This window comes from Marmota monax, unplaced genomic scaffold (assembly GCF_021218885.2).
Source record: "Marmota monax isolate L192 unplaced genomic scaffold, Marmota_monax_Labrador192_F-V1.1 WCK01_AAM20220418_F8-fsc00018, whole genome shotgun sequence".
Taxonomy (NCBI): Eukaryota; Metazoa; Chordata; class Mammalia; order Rodentia; family Sciuridae; genus Marmota; species Marmota monax.
Genome location: NW_026692201.1, coordinates 9,329,039 through 9,346,736, shown reverse-complemented (window position 1 = coordinate 9,346,736; position 17,698 = coordinate 9,329,039). Strand labels below are relative to the sequence as shown.

General features: G+C 33.4%; 1 protein-coding gene across 15 annotated transcripts in view; it reads left to right on the top strand.

Annotated features, from left to right (window-relative positions):
- Ssbp2 (single stranded DNA binding protein 2) overlaps positions 1 to 17,698 on the top strand; it is a 322,386-nt gene that overhangs the window by 69,028 nt on the left and 235,660 nt on the right. For 11 of the 15 annotated variants that reach the window (XM_046428015.2, XM_046428021.2, XM_046428005.2 and 8 more), the window contains one exon: positions 16,145 to 16,217. The exons of 1 other annotated variant lie outside the window; for it this stretch is intronic. In XM_046428015.2, coding sequence (XP_046283971.1) covers positions 16,145 to 16,217 — 73 coding nt within the window. Of the gene's footprint in view, positions 1 to 983; positions 1,383 to 16,138; positions 16,218 to 17,698 lie in introns of those variants that run through there. 3 more of the 15 variants (XM_058574387.1, XM_058574399.1, XM_058574405.1) reach the window with 3 other exon arrangements.

The following is a 17,698-nucleotide window of genomic DNA, read 5'->3' as shown; positions in this document are numbered from 1 at the left end:
CTTTATTTCCTTTTAAGAGGAAATAAGGAGAGGGAGGCTAGTGCCTTTTGAGGATCTTTTTATTAAAAAGAAAAGAAAAGCAGTGGTGTGTGTGTATGTGTGTGTGTGTTCTATCAAAGCAGGGGAAGGTTTAGTGAAGTACAGAAGGGAATTGAGGGGGAGGGAAGAAGGATGGGATAAAGAAAGAACAGTGGAATGAATCTAACCTAACTTTCCTATGTACATATACCACAGTGAATCTCATCTTTATGTATTTCCACAAGGCACTAATTAAAAATATACCTAAGAAAAGAGCAGAAAGATCAGGTGAGGGAAGGGAATAGGGGGAGAGAAAAGGGAAGCACAAGGAGTGAGAATATTATATTACATACCTTTATAATTATTCCAAAATGAATCCTAATGTTATGTATAACTAAAAGAAAAAAAGAAAAAAGCAAATAAAACACCTAAAATTTACCCTACATAATTATTAAAATTTACCCTACATAATTAATTTATATCTTTTTCAAAAATTATTATTTGTGTATAGGGGTTAGGAATTAGTGTGAAGAAATTGTTTTGGCAACTTCCATATTGTGGAACAGTATAGAAATTTAGTGAGAAGCCAAATTTTAAGGCTTCCAAGGGGATGGATGATGCTATGCTAAAATAGGTATCTAAGAGGAAATCATATACTTCTGTCTTGCATGCTTTAATGGAAGTACCCAAAGATTCTATAAGTCCCTTATGCCTGCTAAGAGTTATTCATTCATTTAAATATATTTATTCCATACCTATTTTTTCAGGTGCTAGAGATGGAGAGAAAGAGAAATCAGACAGTTAAAGTGATTGAGGAGTTTAAGTTCAAAAGAAATTAAAACAGCTGTTTTTTGAGGCTATTATTCTACCCTACCTCTTTTCTACCTTTGTATATATAGTTATTAGGCACCCCCTCCAAAAAAATAAGTGAATCATTGATGTGCAAATTTCTATTTATTTGAATCATTTGCTTTTTCCTTACTAAACAAAAGATGGTAAAGTACAAACAAAATCATTTGTCATTACTGAAATTTTAGATGGATGGATGTTTTCCCATATTAAATGGCTACTCACTCTTGCTTTCAACCCTACATCATTTTGGAATATTAAAAGAATAGATTAAAAAAGACAGGTTTTTATTTATTTATTTATTATTTATTTATTTTAGAGAGAGAGAGAGAGAGAGAATTTCAATATTTATTTTTTTCAGTTTTCAGAGGACACAACATCTTTGTTTGTATGTGGTGCTGAGGATCGAACCCGGGCCGCACGCATGCCAGGCGAGCGCACTACCACTTGAGCCACATCCCCAGCCCAAAGACAGGTTTTTAAATAGGCCTTCACAAGACCTAAATGAAGAATAGGTATAAGATATTATATGGTTCTGTTGATAGATATGGCCAGTTGTTGGTAGTTGGACTTTTCAGTACATAGGCACTTACCTAATGGTATTTATTCATAGTGCAAAACTCCATCTCAAAAGAATACTGAGGCATAATTAAATGGAATCTACAAATGGCACATCTTGTATATTTTCCTGAAAAATCATTTAATTACTGAATCATGTTATTATAACTAGTGTGCATAATATAAAGGAGATTCTTGATGACTTGTGTTCATAGTGTTATAAATCTTTTCTATTATGTAAAGTCATATCCACTTTAACTGTTTTGTAATTTAAGATTTTAAAAATTAGACTGTTTTTTATTAACTGACTTTTGTGATTATTTTATGTAATTATATACACACATATATGTATGTAGAAATTTAGAAATTAGCTTTGAACTATAGGCAGTATTTACTTTTTATTTATGTGTGATTTGGTAGACTCATTTAGAAATTAGCAATACTGTCTCAGAAAACTTCTATTTTTGTGTCTTGCTTATATAGTTCCTTATTTGCTATAATTTTGTTCAGAGGAAGAAATTTCAAGTCAAATTAGGTACTTAATTGTAGAAAGAATTCAGTGAAATAAGGTCTGTGCCCTTTCCAAGGCTGTAAAATCAAGATAGTTGAGAGTTGAGTATTTGCCGTAATTAGGCTGTTTTTTGAAGGGGAAAGGGGGGTTACTAGGGATTGTCATCACTGAAGTTTTAGATGAATAGATAGTTACTAGGGGTGCTTTACCACTGAGCCAAATCCCCAGTCCTTTTAATTTTTTATTTTAAGACAGGGTTTCACTAAGTTGCCCACGCTGGCCTGAACTTCTTATCCTTCTGCCTTGGCTTCCTGATTCACTGGGATTATAGCTGTGTACCACTGTGCCTGGCTCTTTGAATGAATATATTTATATTCACACTTATATTTATAAACATGAAGATTAATGCATAATATTGATTGTAAATTCAACCAATTTCATTTTTATTTACTTGTATTGTTCTACATATTCTTTGCTTTAAAAAAAAATCCTTGCGCTTTTCTCTGCATGTAGAATAATTTATTTAGGTTAGATGCCTGGTAATGGAATTGTTGAGTCAGAATATGTGAACTTTTTGAAAGGTCTTGATTTGTTTATTGACAAAGTAATTATATAAGAAATTGTACTAGTTAATTGTAATCAGTGTTGTTTGAGTATCCATTTCATTGCATGTTATATATTTAAGCGAGAATTTGAATTCCAATATTGCTTTAAAATGTATTTCTCTGATTACCAGTGCTGTTTAACATTTTCTGTTTTGTAAAATTGGTTGTGATGTTTGTTATTGTCCTTTTTTATTTTTTAATTTTTTTTTAGTTCTTTTGGATACAATACCTTTATTTTATTTATTTATTTTTATGTGGTGCTGAGGCTCGAACCCAGCACCTTGCACATGCTAGGCAAGTGCTCTACCACTGAGCCACAACGCCAGCCCCTATTATTGTCTTTTTAAAAAAAATTTTTTAAGTTGTAGATTTACACAATACCATTGTTTTATTTATTTATTTTTATGTGGTGCTGGGGATCGAACCCATTGCCTCACATGTGCTAGATAAGCATGCTACCACTGACCTACAACCCCAACACTTGTTATTGTTTTTATCCACTTATTTATAAAGGCTTAACATTTTTGTTTCACATAGGTCATTTTAATATTTAAAGATAAATAATATCTCAATGTCTTCCCCTCACTGAAACGGAAAAAAAGAAAAACCACAAAACTGATCAAGACTAATTTAGACAACAAACTGACAAAAATAAAATATATAAGAGGTTTAATATTTTTATGTAGCCTACAACCTTTGGGTTTTTAATTGTAAAACAATGAAAAAAATTGAAAAAAGACATAAATAATGGGATGATATTCTATGTTCATGGATTTTAAATATTAGACCATTTTTCCATGTATACAGACATACATATCTTTATGCACGTGTGTGTGTGTGTGTGTGTGTTTGGTGGCACACAGATGTATGCATGTTAGGAAAGTGCTCTCACTGGACTATATCCCTAGCCAAAATATAGCTGAATTATATGAATACATACATACTGATATACATAAATGAAAGAGAGAAGAATTAGCTCTGAACTATAAGCAGTATTTACCTTTATTTATGTGTGGGAGATCGGAAGAATTAATGTTGTTAACATATCCAAACTACCCAAAGCAAATCTACAAATTCAATGTAATTCATATCAAAATTCCAATGACATTTTCACAGGAAAAGAAAAAAAATTCTAAAGTTTATATGGAATCACAGAAGATCCTGAATACTCAAAGCAATTTTGAGCAAAAGAACAGTTGGAAGCATCATCTTATCTGACTTCAAAATATACTATACAGCTATAATAATCAAAACATCATGGCATAGATGGCATTAAAAACAGACACTTAGACCACTGGAACATAATAGAGAACCCAGAAATAAATCCACACATTTATGTTCAACTGATTTTCAACAGAGATGACAAGAACACACAATAGGAAAAAGCAGCCTCTTCAATAAATGTTGCTGAGAAAATTGGATATCTACATGCAAGAGAATGAATTTACAAAAATGAACTCAAAATCATAGACTTTAAATGTAACACCTGAAACAGAACTACTTGAAGAAAACATAGGAGGGAATCTTCATGACATAGGTTTTAGCCATGCTTTTATGAATGTGGCCCCAAAACACAGGCAACTAGAAACTAGACAACTAAAAATCTTTTGCAAAGGAAACAACACAGAGTGAAGAAATAACACGGAATTGGATAAAATATTTGAAAATCAAACATCTTCTAAAGGTTTAACATTAAAAATACGCAAGGAACCCAATTCAAGAGCAAAACAACAACCTGATTAAAAAATAAACAAATGACATGGTTGTATATTTCTGAAAACAATGCATATGAATTACCCACAGGTACATTAAAAAATACTCAGCATAACTAACTATGAGAGGAATGCAAATTAAAATCACAATGAAGGGCACATTGGTACATGCCTATAATCCCAATGACTTGGGAGGCTGAGAAAGGAGAATCACAAGTTTGAGGCCAGATTCAGCAATTTAGTGAGAACTTGTCTCAAATAAACACTGAAGCTGGATATGGTGGCACATATCTGTAATCCTAGCTGAGGCAGGAGGATTATAAATTTGAGGTCAGCCTGGGCACTTTAGCAAGACCCTATCTCAATTTTTTTTTTCTTATGTGCTGGGAATTGAACCTGGGGCCTTGGGCATGCCAAGCAAGCATTCTACCACAGAGCCACATTGCTAGACCCCCACCCCAAAATTTTATAAAATGGGAATGGGGTACAGTGGGGGTACTGTCAATTGAGCTTAGTGGTAGAGTGCTTATCTAGCATATACAAAGCCCTGAATTTAATCCTTAGTACCACAAGAAATTAAAATAATTTTTAAAAGGAAATAAAATGAAACAACAGCAGCCCCAAATGAGGTGTCACCTCACATCTGTTAGAATGGCTATTATAAAAAAGAAAAAGAGAAGCAGAATGTGGGAGTGCACACCTGAAATCCCAGCAGCTTGGGAGGCTAAGGAAGGAGGATCACAAGTTCAAAGCCAGCCTCAGCAAAAGAGAGGCACTAAGCAACTCTGTGAGACCCTGTCTCTAAATAAAATACAAAATAGGGCTGAGATGTGGCTCAGTGGTTGAGAGCCCCTGAGCTCAATCCTTGGTACCAAAAAAAAGAAAGAAAGAAAAGAAAAAAAGATAAGCATTGGTAAGGATGTAGGGAAAAAGGAACTTGTACACTGTTGATAGTACAGCTATTATGAAAACAGTATGAAGGTTCCTCAAAAAACTACAGAAAGAATTACCATGTGATCTAGCAATTCTACCACTGGGCATATATCCATAGGAAATGAAATCAGTGTATTAAAGAGATATATGCATTTCTATGTTAATTGCAGCATTATTCACAATGGCCTACATATGGAGGCAATTAAGTACATCAGTAGAGAAATGGATAAAGAAAATGTAGAATACATGGAGTACTCTTTAGCCTTAAAAAAGGAAATCCTGTCATTGATAGTAACATGGATGATCTGGAGGACCTTATGTTAAGTAAAATAAGCCAGGTAGAGAAAAATATATAACACATGATCTCACTATATGTGGAATCTAAAAAAGTCAAACTCAGAGAATAGACTACTGATTACCAGGGACTGGGAGTGAAGATAATTGGGAGATATTGGTCAAAGGATAGAAAAATTTGGGTAGGAGGAATAAATTCAGGAGACCTATTATACAATATGTGACTGTAGTTAATAACAATGTATTACATACTTGAAAATTGTTAAGAGAGTAGATTTTATGTGTTTTCACTACCAATTAATAAATAAATGAGAGAATGGGAATGTTAATCAGCTTGATCCAGCCATTCAAAAATTTATACATGTGTCAAAACATCATGTTGTATGCCATAATTAAATACAATTGTCATTAAAAAAATTAAAAAAAACTAAAGTTGCCAAAAAAAATTCTAAATGCTGTCCTCTTTCAAAAACAATTCCTGACCAAAACACACTGGGGAAAAAATATTTACAGAAAATCTGTTGGGTTTAACATTTTTATGTAGACACATACCTTCATACCTTCGATTTTTATTATTGTGAGTGGCACAAAGTTTAATCTTTTACTGGGGTCATAAAACTACCATTATGACTGTTAGAGGACAGTGCTATAATAAGAGTTGCCTCAGGCCTTCTGTGGGAGGTATGGGGATGTCTTCCCTTACTCTTAAGTAGGCCATACTAGTTTTACATAGTTTCTGACCCATCTCTCCTAGTTGAATTTCATCTCTCACTTCTTATTTTTATTAATGTTTTACCAGTAGCAGTAAATCATATTTCCTTCTGTATACACATTGTATGTATTTGGTACTTATTAATTTTAATAATGGTTTGAACATTTCTTGATTAAATTTTTAATGTAACATTACACACACTTATCACTATTTAATTCCTCCATTATCAGATATTTAGGTTGCCAGTTTTTTACTGCTGTGATTTTTCCACAAGCATCATTATGAATAGTTTGGATTTCAGATTAATTATTTAGAATAATATTTCAGAATAAAAATTATTTGGTTAAAGAATATAAAAGATTTATTTATTTTAAAAATTAGTTTGTTTATTTCTTTTTAAATGGGTTATGTAAACACGGGAAATAAATAAAAAACAAGTTATATTATAACAAAATCTCCCTCTTATCCTAGGCCTCCAGTCCCTGGTTAAAAAAATAAAGTCTTGTAGTAAAATATACTATTTTAATTCAAATAGTCCCACAAAGGTGAGAGGCATGGTAGTGACTTGGCTCTGGTACTTGTGTTGTGTATGTATAAATATCTCTGGAAGAATATATGTGTAATGTAGCTGGGCATATACACTAACCCTGTTCTACACTTTTTTACTTACTAATTTATCTTCTCACCTTTCCATGTTATTTTCCTGAAAAACTGCATCATTTACATTTCCATATTTTGCCCTTATAGGCGCTGAATGCCTATTTAATGTTTTAAAATCTCTGGTACATTCATTAGTGAAGTTTTGAAATATTTCTTATGACTAGGTGATCAAATATTCTTCCTTAGCATTGCTTATTGGCTGTATGTAACCATTCTTATTTGACTTTTCATTTGTATACCTTGTTCATTATTTTAAAATTAATGTCATTATATTCTGACATGTCATTTTATATATATACATAAATATGTGTATATATATGTGTGTGTGTGTGTATAAATAATATTTAGCATATTAGCCTTTTGTCATCCTTTTAATTGCATATTCCGTTTACTCAGTCCTTTATTGCTTTCTAATTTTATTTGATTTTTTTTTAGATGTAAAAAAGCCAAGTTGTTTTATTTATTAATTTTTCTGGTTGTATACAAAGTATATTCACACCAATTTGTATCTTCATACATGTAATTTGGATCATAATGATTGCCACATTCCACCATCATTTATAACCCCATGCCCCCTCCCTTCCCCTCCCACCCCTCTGCCCTATCTAGAGTTTGTATATTACTCCCATGCTCCCGCTCCCTATCCCACTATGAATCAGCCTCCTTATGTCAAAGAAAACATTCAGCATTTGGTTATTTGGGATTGGCTAACTTCACTTAGCATTGTCTTCTCTAACTCCATCCATTTACCTGCAAATGCCATGATTTTATTCTCTTTTATTGATGAGTAATATTCCATTGTGTACATATGCCACATTAAAAAAAAATCCATTCATCTATTGAAGGGTATCTAGGTTGGTTCCACAGTTTAGCTATTGTGAATTGTGCTGCTATAAATATTGAAGTGGCTGTGTTCCTGTATATGCTGTTTTTAAGTCCTTTGGGTATAGACCAAGGAGAGGGATACCTGGGTCAAATGGAGGTTCCATTCCCAATTTTCCAAGAAATCTCCATACTGCTTTCCATATTGGCTGTACCAATTTGCAGTCCACTAGAAGTGTATGAGTGAGTGTACCTTTTTCCTCACATCCTCGACAACACTTATTGTTGTTTATCTTCATAATAGCTGCCATTCTGACTGGAGTGAGATGAAATCCTAGAGTGGTTTTGATTTGCATTTCTCTAATTGCTAGTGATGATGAACATTTTTTCATATATTTGTTGATTGATTGTATATCATCTTCTGAGAAGTATCTGTTCAGGTCCTTGGCCTATTTGTTGATTGGGTTATTTGTTGTTTTGGTGCTTAGCTTTTCAAGTTCTTTATATACCCTAGAGATTAGTGCTCTATCTGATGTGTGAGGGGTAAATATTTGCTCCCAAGATGTAGGCTCTCTTTTTACCTCACTGATTGTTTCTTTTGCTGAGAAGAAACTTTTCAGTTTGAGTCCATCCCATTTATGGATACTTGATTTTAATTCTTGTGCCACAGGAGTCTTATTAAGGAAGTTGGGGTCTAATCTCATGTGATGAAGGATTAGGGCCTACTTTATCTTCTATTAGACACAGGGTCTCTGGTTTTATTCCTAAGCCCTTGATCCATTTTGAGTTGAGTTTTGTGCATGGTGAAAGATAGGGATTGCCTTCAATTTTTCTCATTTAGAATGATGTTGGCCTGGGGCTTAGCATAGATAGCCTTTATGTTGTTGAGATATGTTCCTGTTATCCCTATTTTTTCTAGTGTTTTGAGCATAAAGGGGTGCTGTATATTGTCAAATGCTTTTTCTGCATCTACTGAGATGATCATATGATTCTTTTTTTTTTAAAGAGAGAGAATTTTTTAATATTTATTTTTTAGTTTTTGGTGGACACAATATCTTTATTTTATTTTTATGTGGTGCTGAGGATCGAACCTAGCGCCCCACGCATGCTAGGCAAGCACGCTACCGCTTGAGCCACATCCCCAGCTCTGATCATATGATTCTTATCTTTAAGTCTATTAATGTGATGAATTATATTTATTGATTTCTGTATGTTGAAGCAACCTCATGTCCCTGGGATGAATCCCACTTTATTGTGGTGGTACATGATCTTTTTGATATGTTTTTGTATTTGATTTGCCAGAATTTTATTGAGAATTTTTGCATCTATGTTCATTAGAGATATTGGTCTGAAGTTTTATTTTTTTAATGTGTCTTTGCCTGGTTTTGGAATCAGGGTGATATTGGCCTCATAAAATGAGTTTGGAACTGCTGCCTCTTTTTCTATTTCCTGAAATAAATTGAAGAGTATTGGTATTAGTTCTTCTTTAAAGGTCTTGTAGAACTTGGCTGTGGATCCATCCAGACCTGGGATTTTTCTTGGTTGGTAGACTTTTGATGGCATCTGCTATTTCATCACTTGAAATTGATCTGTTTAAATTGTGTATATCGTCCTGATTCGATTTGGGCAAGTTATGACTCTAGAAATTTGTTGATACCTTTGATATTTTCTATTTTATTGGAGTACAAGTTTTCAAAATAATTTCTAGTTATCTTCTGTATTTCTGTAGAGTCTATTGTGATATTTACTTTTTCATCATGTATGTTAGTGATTTGAGTTTTTGCTCTCCTGTTCTTCATTAGCATGGCTAAGGGTTTGTCAATTTTATTTATTTTTTCAAAGAACCACCTTTTTATTCTGTCAATTTTAAAAATTATTTCTTTTGTTTCAATTTCATCTCCGATTTTAATCATTTCCTGTCTTCTGCTGCTTTAGGTATTGATTTGTTCTTCTTTTTCTAGGGCTTTGAGATGTAATGTTAAGTAATTTATTTGTTGACTTTTTCTTCTTTTAAGTAATGAACTCCATGCAATGAACTTTCCTCTTAGAACTGCTTTTATAGTGTCCCAGAGATTTTGATATGTTGTATCTGTGTTCTCATTCACCTCTAAAATTTTTAAAATCTCCTCTTTGATGTCTTCTTCAACCCATTGTTCATTCAGTAACATTATTTAGTCTCCAGGTGTTGGAGTGGATTTTATTTTTTATTTTATCATTGATTTCTAATTTCAGTCCATTATGATCTGATAGAATGCAAGGTAGTATCTCTACTTTTTTGTATTTTCTGAGAGTTGCTTTGTGGCGTAGTATATTGTCTGTTTTAGAGAAGGATCCATGTGCTGCTGAGAAGAACGTGTATTCTTTTGCTGAAAGATGAAATATTCTATATATGTCAGTTAAGTCTAAGTTATTGATTGTATTATTGAGTTCTGTAGTTTCTTTGTTCAGCTTTTGTTTGAAAGATCTATCTAGTGATTAAAGAGGTGTGTTAAAGTTACTCAAAATTATTGTGTTATGGTCTGTTTGACTCTTGAACTTGAGAAGTTTGTTTGATAAACATAGATGCTTCATTATTTGGGGCATATATATTTATAATTGTTAAGTCTTGTTGGTATATGGTTCCCTTGAGCATTATGTAGCATCCTTCTTGACTGACTTTAGTTTGAAGTCTACTTTATTTGATATGAGGACGGCAACCCCCGCTTGCTTCTGTAGTCCATGTGATTGGTATGATTTTTCCCAACCCTTCACCTTCAGTCTGTGGATGTCTTTTCCTGAGATGAGTCTCTTGGAGACAGCATATTGTTGGGTCTTTTTTTTTTGATCCAATCTGCTAGTCTATGTCTTTTGATTGGTGAGTTTAGGTCATTAACATTCAGGGTTATTATTGTGACATGATTTTTATTCCTAGCCCTTTTTGTTTATTTTTGGTATTTAATGTGACTTGGTTTCTCCTCTGATCAGATTTTCCTTTAGTGTAATACCCCCCTCTGCTGATTTTCATTATTGTTTTTCATTTCCTCTTCTTGGAATATTTTGCTGAGGATGTTCTGTAGTACAGGCTTTCTAGTTGTAAATTCTTTTAATTTTTGTTTATCATGGAAGGTTTTCATGTCATCATGAAATCTAAAGCTTAGTTTTGCTGGATATAAGATTCTTGTTGGGATTCATTTTCTTTCAGAGCTAGGTATATGTTGTTCCAAGGTCTCCTGGCTTTGAGGATCTGGGTTGAAAAATCTCCTGAGATACGAATTGGTCTCCCCCTATATGTGATCTGATTCCTCTCTCTTGTGGCTTTTAAGATTCTATCCTTATTCTGTATGGTAGGCATTTTCATTCTAATGCGCCTTGGTGTAGATCTGTTGTAATTTTGTACATCTGGTGTCCTGTAAGCCTCTTGTATTTGGTTTTCCAATTGTTCTTCATGCTTGGGAAATTTTCTGATATTATCTCATTGATGAGAGCATTCCTTTGGTTTGAAACTCTGTGCTTTCCTCTATCCCAATAACTCTTAGATTTGGTCTTTTGATGCTGTCCCATAATTTTTGGATGTTCTGTTCATGGTTTTCTACTGTCTTCACGGTGTGACCAACTTATTTTCCATATTGTATACTTTGTCTTCATTATCTGACGTTCTTTCTTCCAAGTGATCTAGTCTGTTGGTTATGCTTTCTATTGAGTTCTTAATTTGATTTATTGTGTCCTTCATTTCAAGGATATCTCACTGTTTGTTTTTCAGAGTCTCTATCTCTCTCTTGAAGTAATCTTTTGCAACCTCTATTTGCTCTTTTTTTTCTCTTTGTTGGAGTGATCAATTTTTACCTGTATTTGCTCATTTAGGTCATTCACAGGTCATTTTAATTATGAACCTTCTGAACTCCTCTGACATTTCGTCAACTTCACTGTTCATGGATTCTGTTATTATAGTGTCCTGGTTTTGGGGCACTTTCCTCCTTTGTTTTTTCATGTTGTCTATGTGTCTTCCTTTCTTGCATTGTGGATCTGAGATATTACAGTTTTTCCCTATATTCTTGTACTACCTGTGCAGATTGTTTGTACCTCACCTTGATGTTGGGTTTCCAGACCCTGCTGTTGTCACTCAATGTATTCTACTGCTTCCCTGGACCTGGGTCCTGTGCAAGTTGGCATGGGTGGATGTGGGCCTGTGGGCTTGGCCTAGAGTAGCCTGCTGGTTGGAAGCGGCAATCCTGCACAAGAGGCTAGGTTCTGGCAGGTATCTGCCCAGCTGGTGGAGGAGTGGACTGGGCCTACTGTGAGCCTGGGTCCCACGCAGGCTGGTGTTAATTTTATATGATTTTTGAAGGGGCAGTCAGCTGTTTAATGTTTGACATTTAAAAAAAATTTTCATGCATCTCTAATCCTCTTTTAATTGTAAATTTAAAATATAACAAATCTCATTTTTGTTACAGTCATGTGTCACATAAAATTAAGTGGGATTTCCCCATTCTTCTTTTAATAGATCACAAGGTTAGACTGTAGATTTTAAATTATTCAATTTTAAATTATAAATCAAAATTATAGATTTGGAATTACTGAAGACTAGTTGAAGGAGATTGGCTCTGTTTGACTGGAAATTGATAGAATTTGAATTGTGGTATTTTATCATTGTTGATTTTCCATTCTGTGTACTATGTAGTTGTGAGTGCATGTGTGAGTAATTGAAAGATAGTAAGTTTAGTGTATATAACTTGCATAAGTCAAATGTAATTATTACTTAGAGGAAGCTCCCAGTGGACTTCCCTTTTGGCTCCTCTCTATGTTCTTCTCATTTTAATATCTACCTTTAAAGCTTAGGCACCTGTGGTGACCAGGGAATAAAGAAGTTATTGAGTTATATCAGATGATATACTTTGTATTTCTGTCTTTGTTTTTTTTCTTTCTCAAATTTTTGTCCATGATTTTGATAACTCAATCACTGATATGCAGTTCAAAATAGAATGAAATAAAGATAATTTGAAGATGTATGACCCATGAATCAGATATACCTTTTCTTTAGTAAGTGTAATATGGTGGTGGTGGTGGTGACAATAATGGAGGAGGAGGAGGAGGAGAAAGAGGATAAGATGATGATGATCTGGGTCTGTTTTTTGCTATCAACTCTCACCATATGATTGTTAATTTTTCTATGTATTTAGATTATATTATAAGCTATTAGATTGACTAGCTATACTTTATCAAAAGTACTTCAATTTCTAAAGATCATAAAAAGGAAAAAGAAATATTAATTCAAAAGTATATACTATTTAAATATCAGTAAATTCAACATTTATCTAAAATTTTTCCCTTTTTAGTAGAAATTGAATCCAAATAAAATGTTACCTTCTTATGTTTGGTGATCTTATGTCACTGGATAAGGGAGCATGCTTTGATTTAACTGCATGGATGGAAAAATGTCACTTTCAATTTTCCTGAAATCATTTGTGTTCAAATAGTATCTTTTACTTCAGGGTTTTTCTTATAGAACTTTCTGGACATTCTAATTTCTGGTGACTTCAGGATTTTTGTTGTGGGGAGCTAATATAAGTACATAGCATTTGTAGCTGAAGCTGATAGCTCTTGCTATTGCTGTGTGGAGTTCCTCAGGAGCAGGAAGTGGGACAGAAAGGAATGTTGAATGTGGGAGAAATTGTGGCATTAGAAATCATTACATCACTTTGTAATACATTATTGGATGTAGGATAACTGAAATTATAATTGTTATTGTTTAATGTACTAATTCTTTTAGCAATACAAGGAAAGTGTTATTCTTTCTATTTGACAAATGAGGAAACTGAGATTCAGAGAAAATGTATTTTGCCTAAGTAAACATAGGTACCATAAAAACATAAAGAAAGTGAATTTAATTTTGGACATGGTCAATTTTAAGAGAGAAACATCTTGTTAGAAACTTCACACAGTAATTTGGAGAAGCAGATTTGGAACTTGGGACAGAGGATAAAGTGAAAGGGATAAGTTTGGGAAATTCTGTGCACAGAGTTGATAATTAAAATACCGGAGAATTGCTGGTTATGTTATGGAGTCATCACAGCAGTAGAGTTAATTAGGTGTTCACCCATGCATTGTTTCCTGCCACTCTTTTTGGAAGATAGGTCCTAACTATCTAGAAGCATTAATCTTGTTCAGAGGAGCTTGCAAAACATAGATAGATGAGGTGGCATTATAGATAGATTTTCTTAGCCTGGTTCCATTCTATCACCCTGTCTGCAATGATGAGCTACCACAGTATAGATTCTAAGGTAACAGAGTGGGCATACACCCAGGGAAGGTGCTTCAGAGTCTCATGTTATTTGAAACCCTTTCCCCTATTGATTCTGAGCCTTTTCCAATACATTTTTTTTTTCTCTTTAAGACTCACTGCCTAGATCCAGAGAGGAAGAAAGTGGGGATTATTGCTTGTAATTGTATTTGTAATTGTTGGAAAAGTGAAATTACTTAATTCATTTGTTTTACCAATAAAAGAGCTTATTAATGTTTATAAATTATTAAGTATACGAGCAGTAAGGTTTTGATAAGTGACATGATTAAAGAGAAAAATCCATATTTTTTGCTTGTAATTAGATATTATTTTTGTTTTTTAAATAGGAAAAATAGAAGAAATTTATTAGTGACTTTACTATCATAAGGAAGAGATTACAAATTATAAAGAAGTAAGAAGTAACTCACTTGACTTTAAGTAATGGGGTTTATTGAAAGGACACAGCAATAATTGTGCTATGCCTTAATTGTTCTGATGTCCGTCCTCTTTCCCAAGTCCCATTATGGTGATCATGCTTCGTTCTGTCTCTTACTTTCAAATTCCCAAACTTGGTGGAACAACCTTATTGTTTTGTTTCTAACATAGACCCCTATTGTAGTGTAAACCATTGATTAGTTTCTGGGCCCAAGGCTTTGCAAACTGCAAGGAATTACTTGAAGTTGTTTCTTCTCACTTGGGCAGTAGGGCAGCACTGCCACTGGCAATTTTGAGGCTTTATAGTCTAGTCAGGAAGATTTTACAATTTTTTCTTTCCCAGTAAAATTTGCCATGATGGTCAGTGAATAGGATGATAGGGTGGGAATGGTTAGTGGAGAGGCAGGTGTGTGGTATATATCTGAAGAATGTGTGCCAAGAATTACCAGCAGAAATATTTATTTGAAACTACAGGGGCATTCAGATTCTTGTCTCCTTTCTGATGCACTCTGAGGTTGAGTCACTTCCACTGGGAGACACAGCTTCTGAAAACAGCAAAAACCATATCATATGTGTTAGGGTAGGGAAAAAAAGTTGAGAAGTACTGATCTAGGAAATGTTATTGAATTTGAAAAGAAATGGGAAAATGAATGAGGAAAGAATTACATGGACAGAGCACCTTATTTTGCACTGGGTTTCTTTGTGTAACAGATGCATGATATGTTGTCATGAAAATGAAGAACATTATCACTTTTGCAAATGCCATCAATCTTTAACAATCAAAAATTCGCTTGGCAAGAGAAGTGGTGCAGTATACAGAATTGTGGTTATTGTTACATTGTATTGTTTACTGTAAACCCAACCCAATATTGGTAAATATAGTGTAGCAGAAACTGAACTGTTGTGAGCTATCTGGGCATCCGTCCAAGATATCATTAAAAATACTGCCTCAGACTAATTTGGGTTTATGAATAATATTTTAACAGCTCAACTGAAATTGAGCCACATGGTGTAGCTTAAAAACACTGAATCCACAAGATAGTAAGAGTAGTGTTAAGTGTATACTACACACTCAATATTATATATTTGAGCAATAAATTTATATGTAATTTTGTATTAACCTTTAAGCCGTAAATGCCCACACACTTAATATGATGTTATTTTTGAAGTTTACATAATGCTGTAGTTTTTTAATGAATTTGAATGTGTTATAGACTAAAAAATTAATTGATCTAACAATCAAACCTGAACAATAAGGAGAGGTTGCTAAAAAAGTGGAAATTCAACACAAATTTTGGCATATGGTTCTGCACACAACTAGGGTTTACATTAGTATTTACCGTAAAGATGGAAGGAAATAAGTTGTTGGAAAAATGAAATAACTTAATTTATTTGTTTTACCAATAAAAGAATTTTACTTTAAGAGCTTATTAATGTTTATCTATAAATTATTAAGTATAGAATGAGCAGTAAGGTTTTGATAAGTGAGATGATTAAAGAGAAAAATCCATATTTAGATATTTCTTTACCCCAAAATATATATTTGTCTTTTTCATTTTTTGCTGTTTTAATTAGTTTAAATTCTTTCTGAACATAAATGTATAAATTCCCATTAAAATTGAACAGGAAGGATTTATTTTCTTTCACTGTTAGCATATAAAATATTTTTGCTGTGGCAGTATATAAAATATTTTTGCTGTGGAATGGAAAGATGTTCATTATTTAAAGAACGAATTTTACATATTTCTCTTCTCAATAAATGTTTTATTCATTTTCCAGGTTAGCACTCTATGTATATGAATATCTGCTCCATGTAGGAGCTCAGAAATCGGCCCAAACATTTTTATCAGAGGTATGTTTTATATATTTTTTGTATTGCATTTTGATTTCTTATATAAATGAATGAAAAATATACTTTTAACAATTATTTGAAAAAAATTGATTGTTATATATTATACAGTGAATGCTCAGTTATCAATATGTGTAATATAGTCTTTGTAGATTATATATAAGGATTTTTAGTATCCCCAAATGCCATTTCTATGCCACTCATTAGCCTAGCCACCTTGCATGACAACCAATAATCAAGAAAGAAAATTTGCTTAAAAAACCACCATACCTCTAGTTTTAACAATCTTATTTTGTCATTTTTCACAATTTTGGAAAATGTGGTTTTTATTTGCTTTTATTTTGCATAGATAATAGTCCATTGCTTTAAAAATATTTTGATAATCTCATTTTGACGACTTTTTAATCTTTCTCTTCTCCTTTACTTTTTTCAGCTTTGAATTTAAACTTTCTCACACTGATACATTTTCTTCAAACTATATTATAATGAGGGATGATGAGGATATTGAGTTTTGTTATGTGGTAGGCACATAATATGCCAAAGTACATTACATATGTTACTTCTAATTCTTTATTTTATTAGAATTTTATAGTTATACTTAGTGTTTGGGTTCATCTCTACAAACTCATAAATGCATGGAATTTGATCACAATTTATAATCCTCCCTTATCCCTTCCACTTTTCCTTCCCGTTCTCCTTCCCCTCTCCCGTATTCCTTCCTCTACTCTGCTACACTTCCTTTCACTTGTCTCTTGATTTATGTTTGGTTGGTTCTTTCCACCTATGTATAAAGGTGAAGTTCTCTGTGATATATTTACATATGCACATAACATGATTTTAAAAAAAATTTTAGTTGTAGGTGGACACGATACCTTTACAGATATATATATTGCTGAGGATCCTACCACTGAGCTACAACCCCAGCTCACATAACATGACTTTTAAAGAATTCATTCTGCATTGCCTCCCCTTATCTATCCCTGCACTTTGTCTGTCTCTCTTTCTCTTTTTTTGGGGGGGGGCGGGGTGTGGGGTTCAGGGGATTGAACTCAGGGGGCATTCAGCCACTGAGCCACATCCCCAACCCTGCTTTGTATTTTATTTAGAGACAGAGTCTCATTGAGTTGCTTAGTGCCTTTCTGTTGCTGAGCCTGTCTTTGAACTCATGATCCTCCTGCCTTAGCCTTCCAAGCCATTGGGTTTACAGGCATGTGCCACCAAGTCTGTCTCTTGATCTCCTTCTGCGTTACGGATTTTCCCTATATCTTTATGTTATACAATCCTGTGCTCCCCCTTTCTTTTATTTTACTCTAGCTTCTGCATAAGAGAGCAAACATTTGACCTTTGGACTTTGGCTTATTTCACTTAGCATGATATTCTCCATTTCTATCCTTTTACTAGCAGATGCCATAATTTCATTCTTCTTTATGGCTGAGTAGAACTTCATTGTGTGTGTGTGTGTGTGTGTGTGTGTGTATCTCACA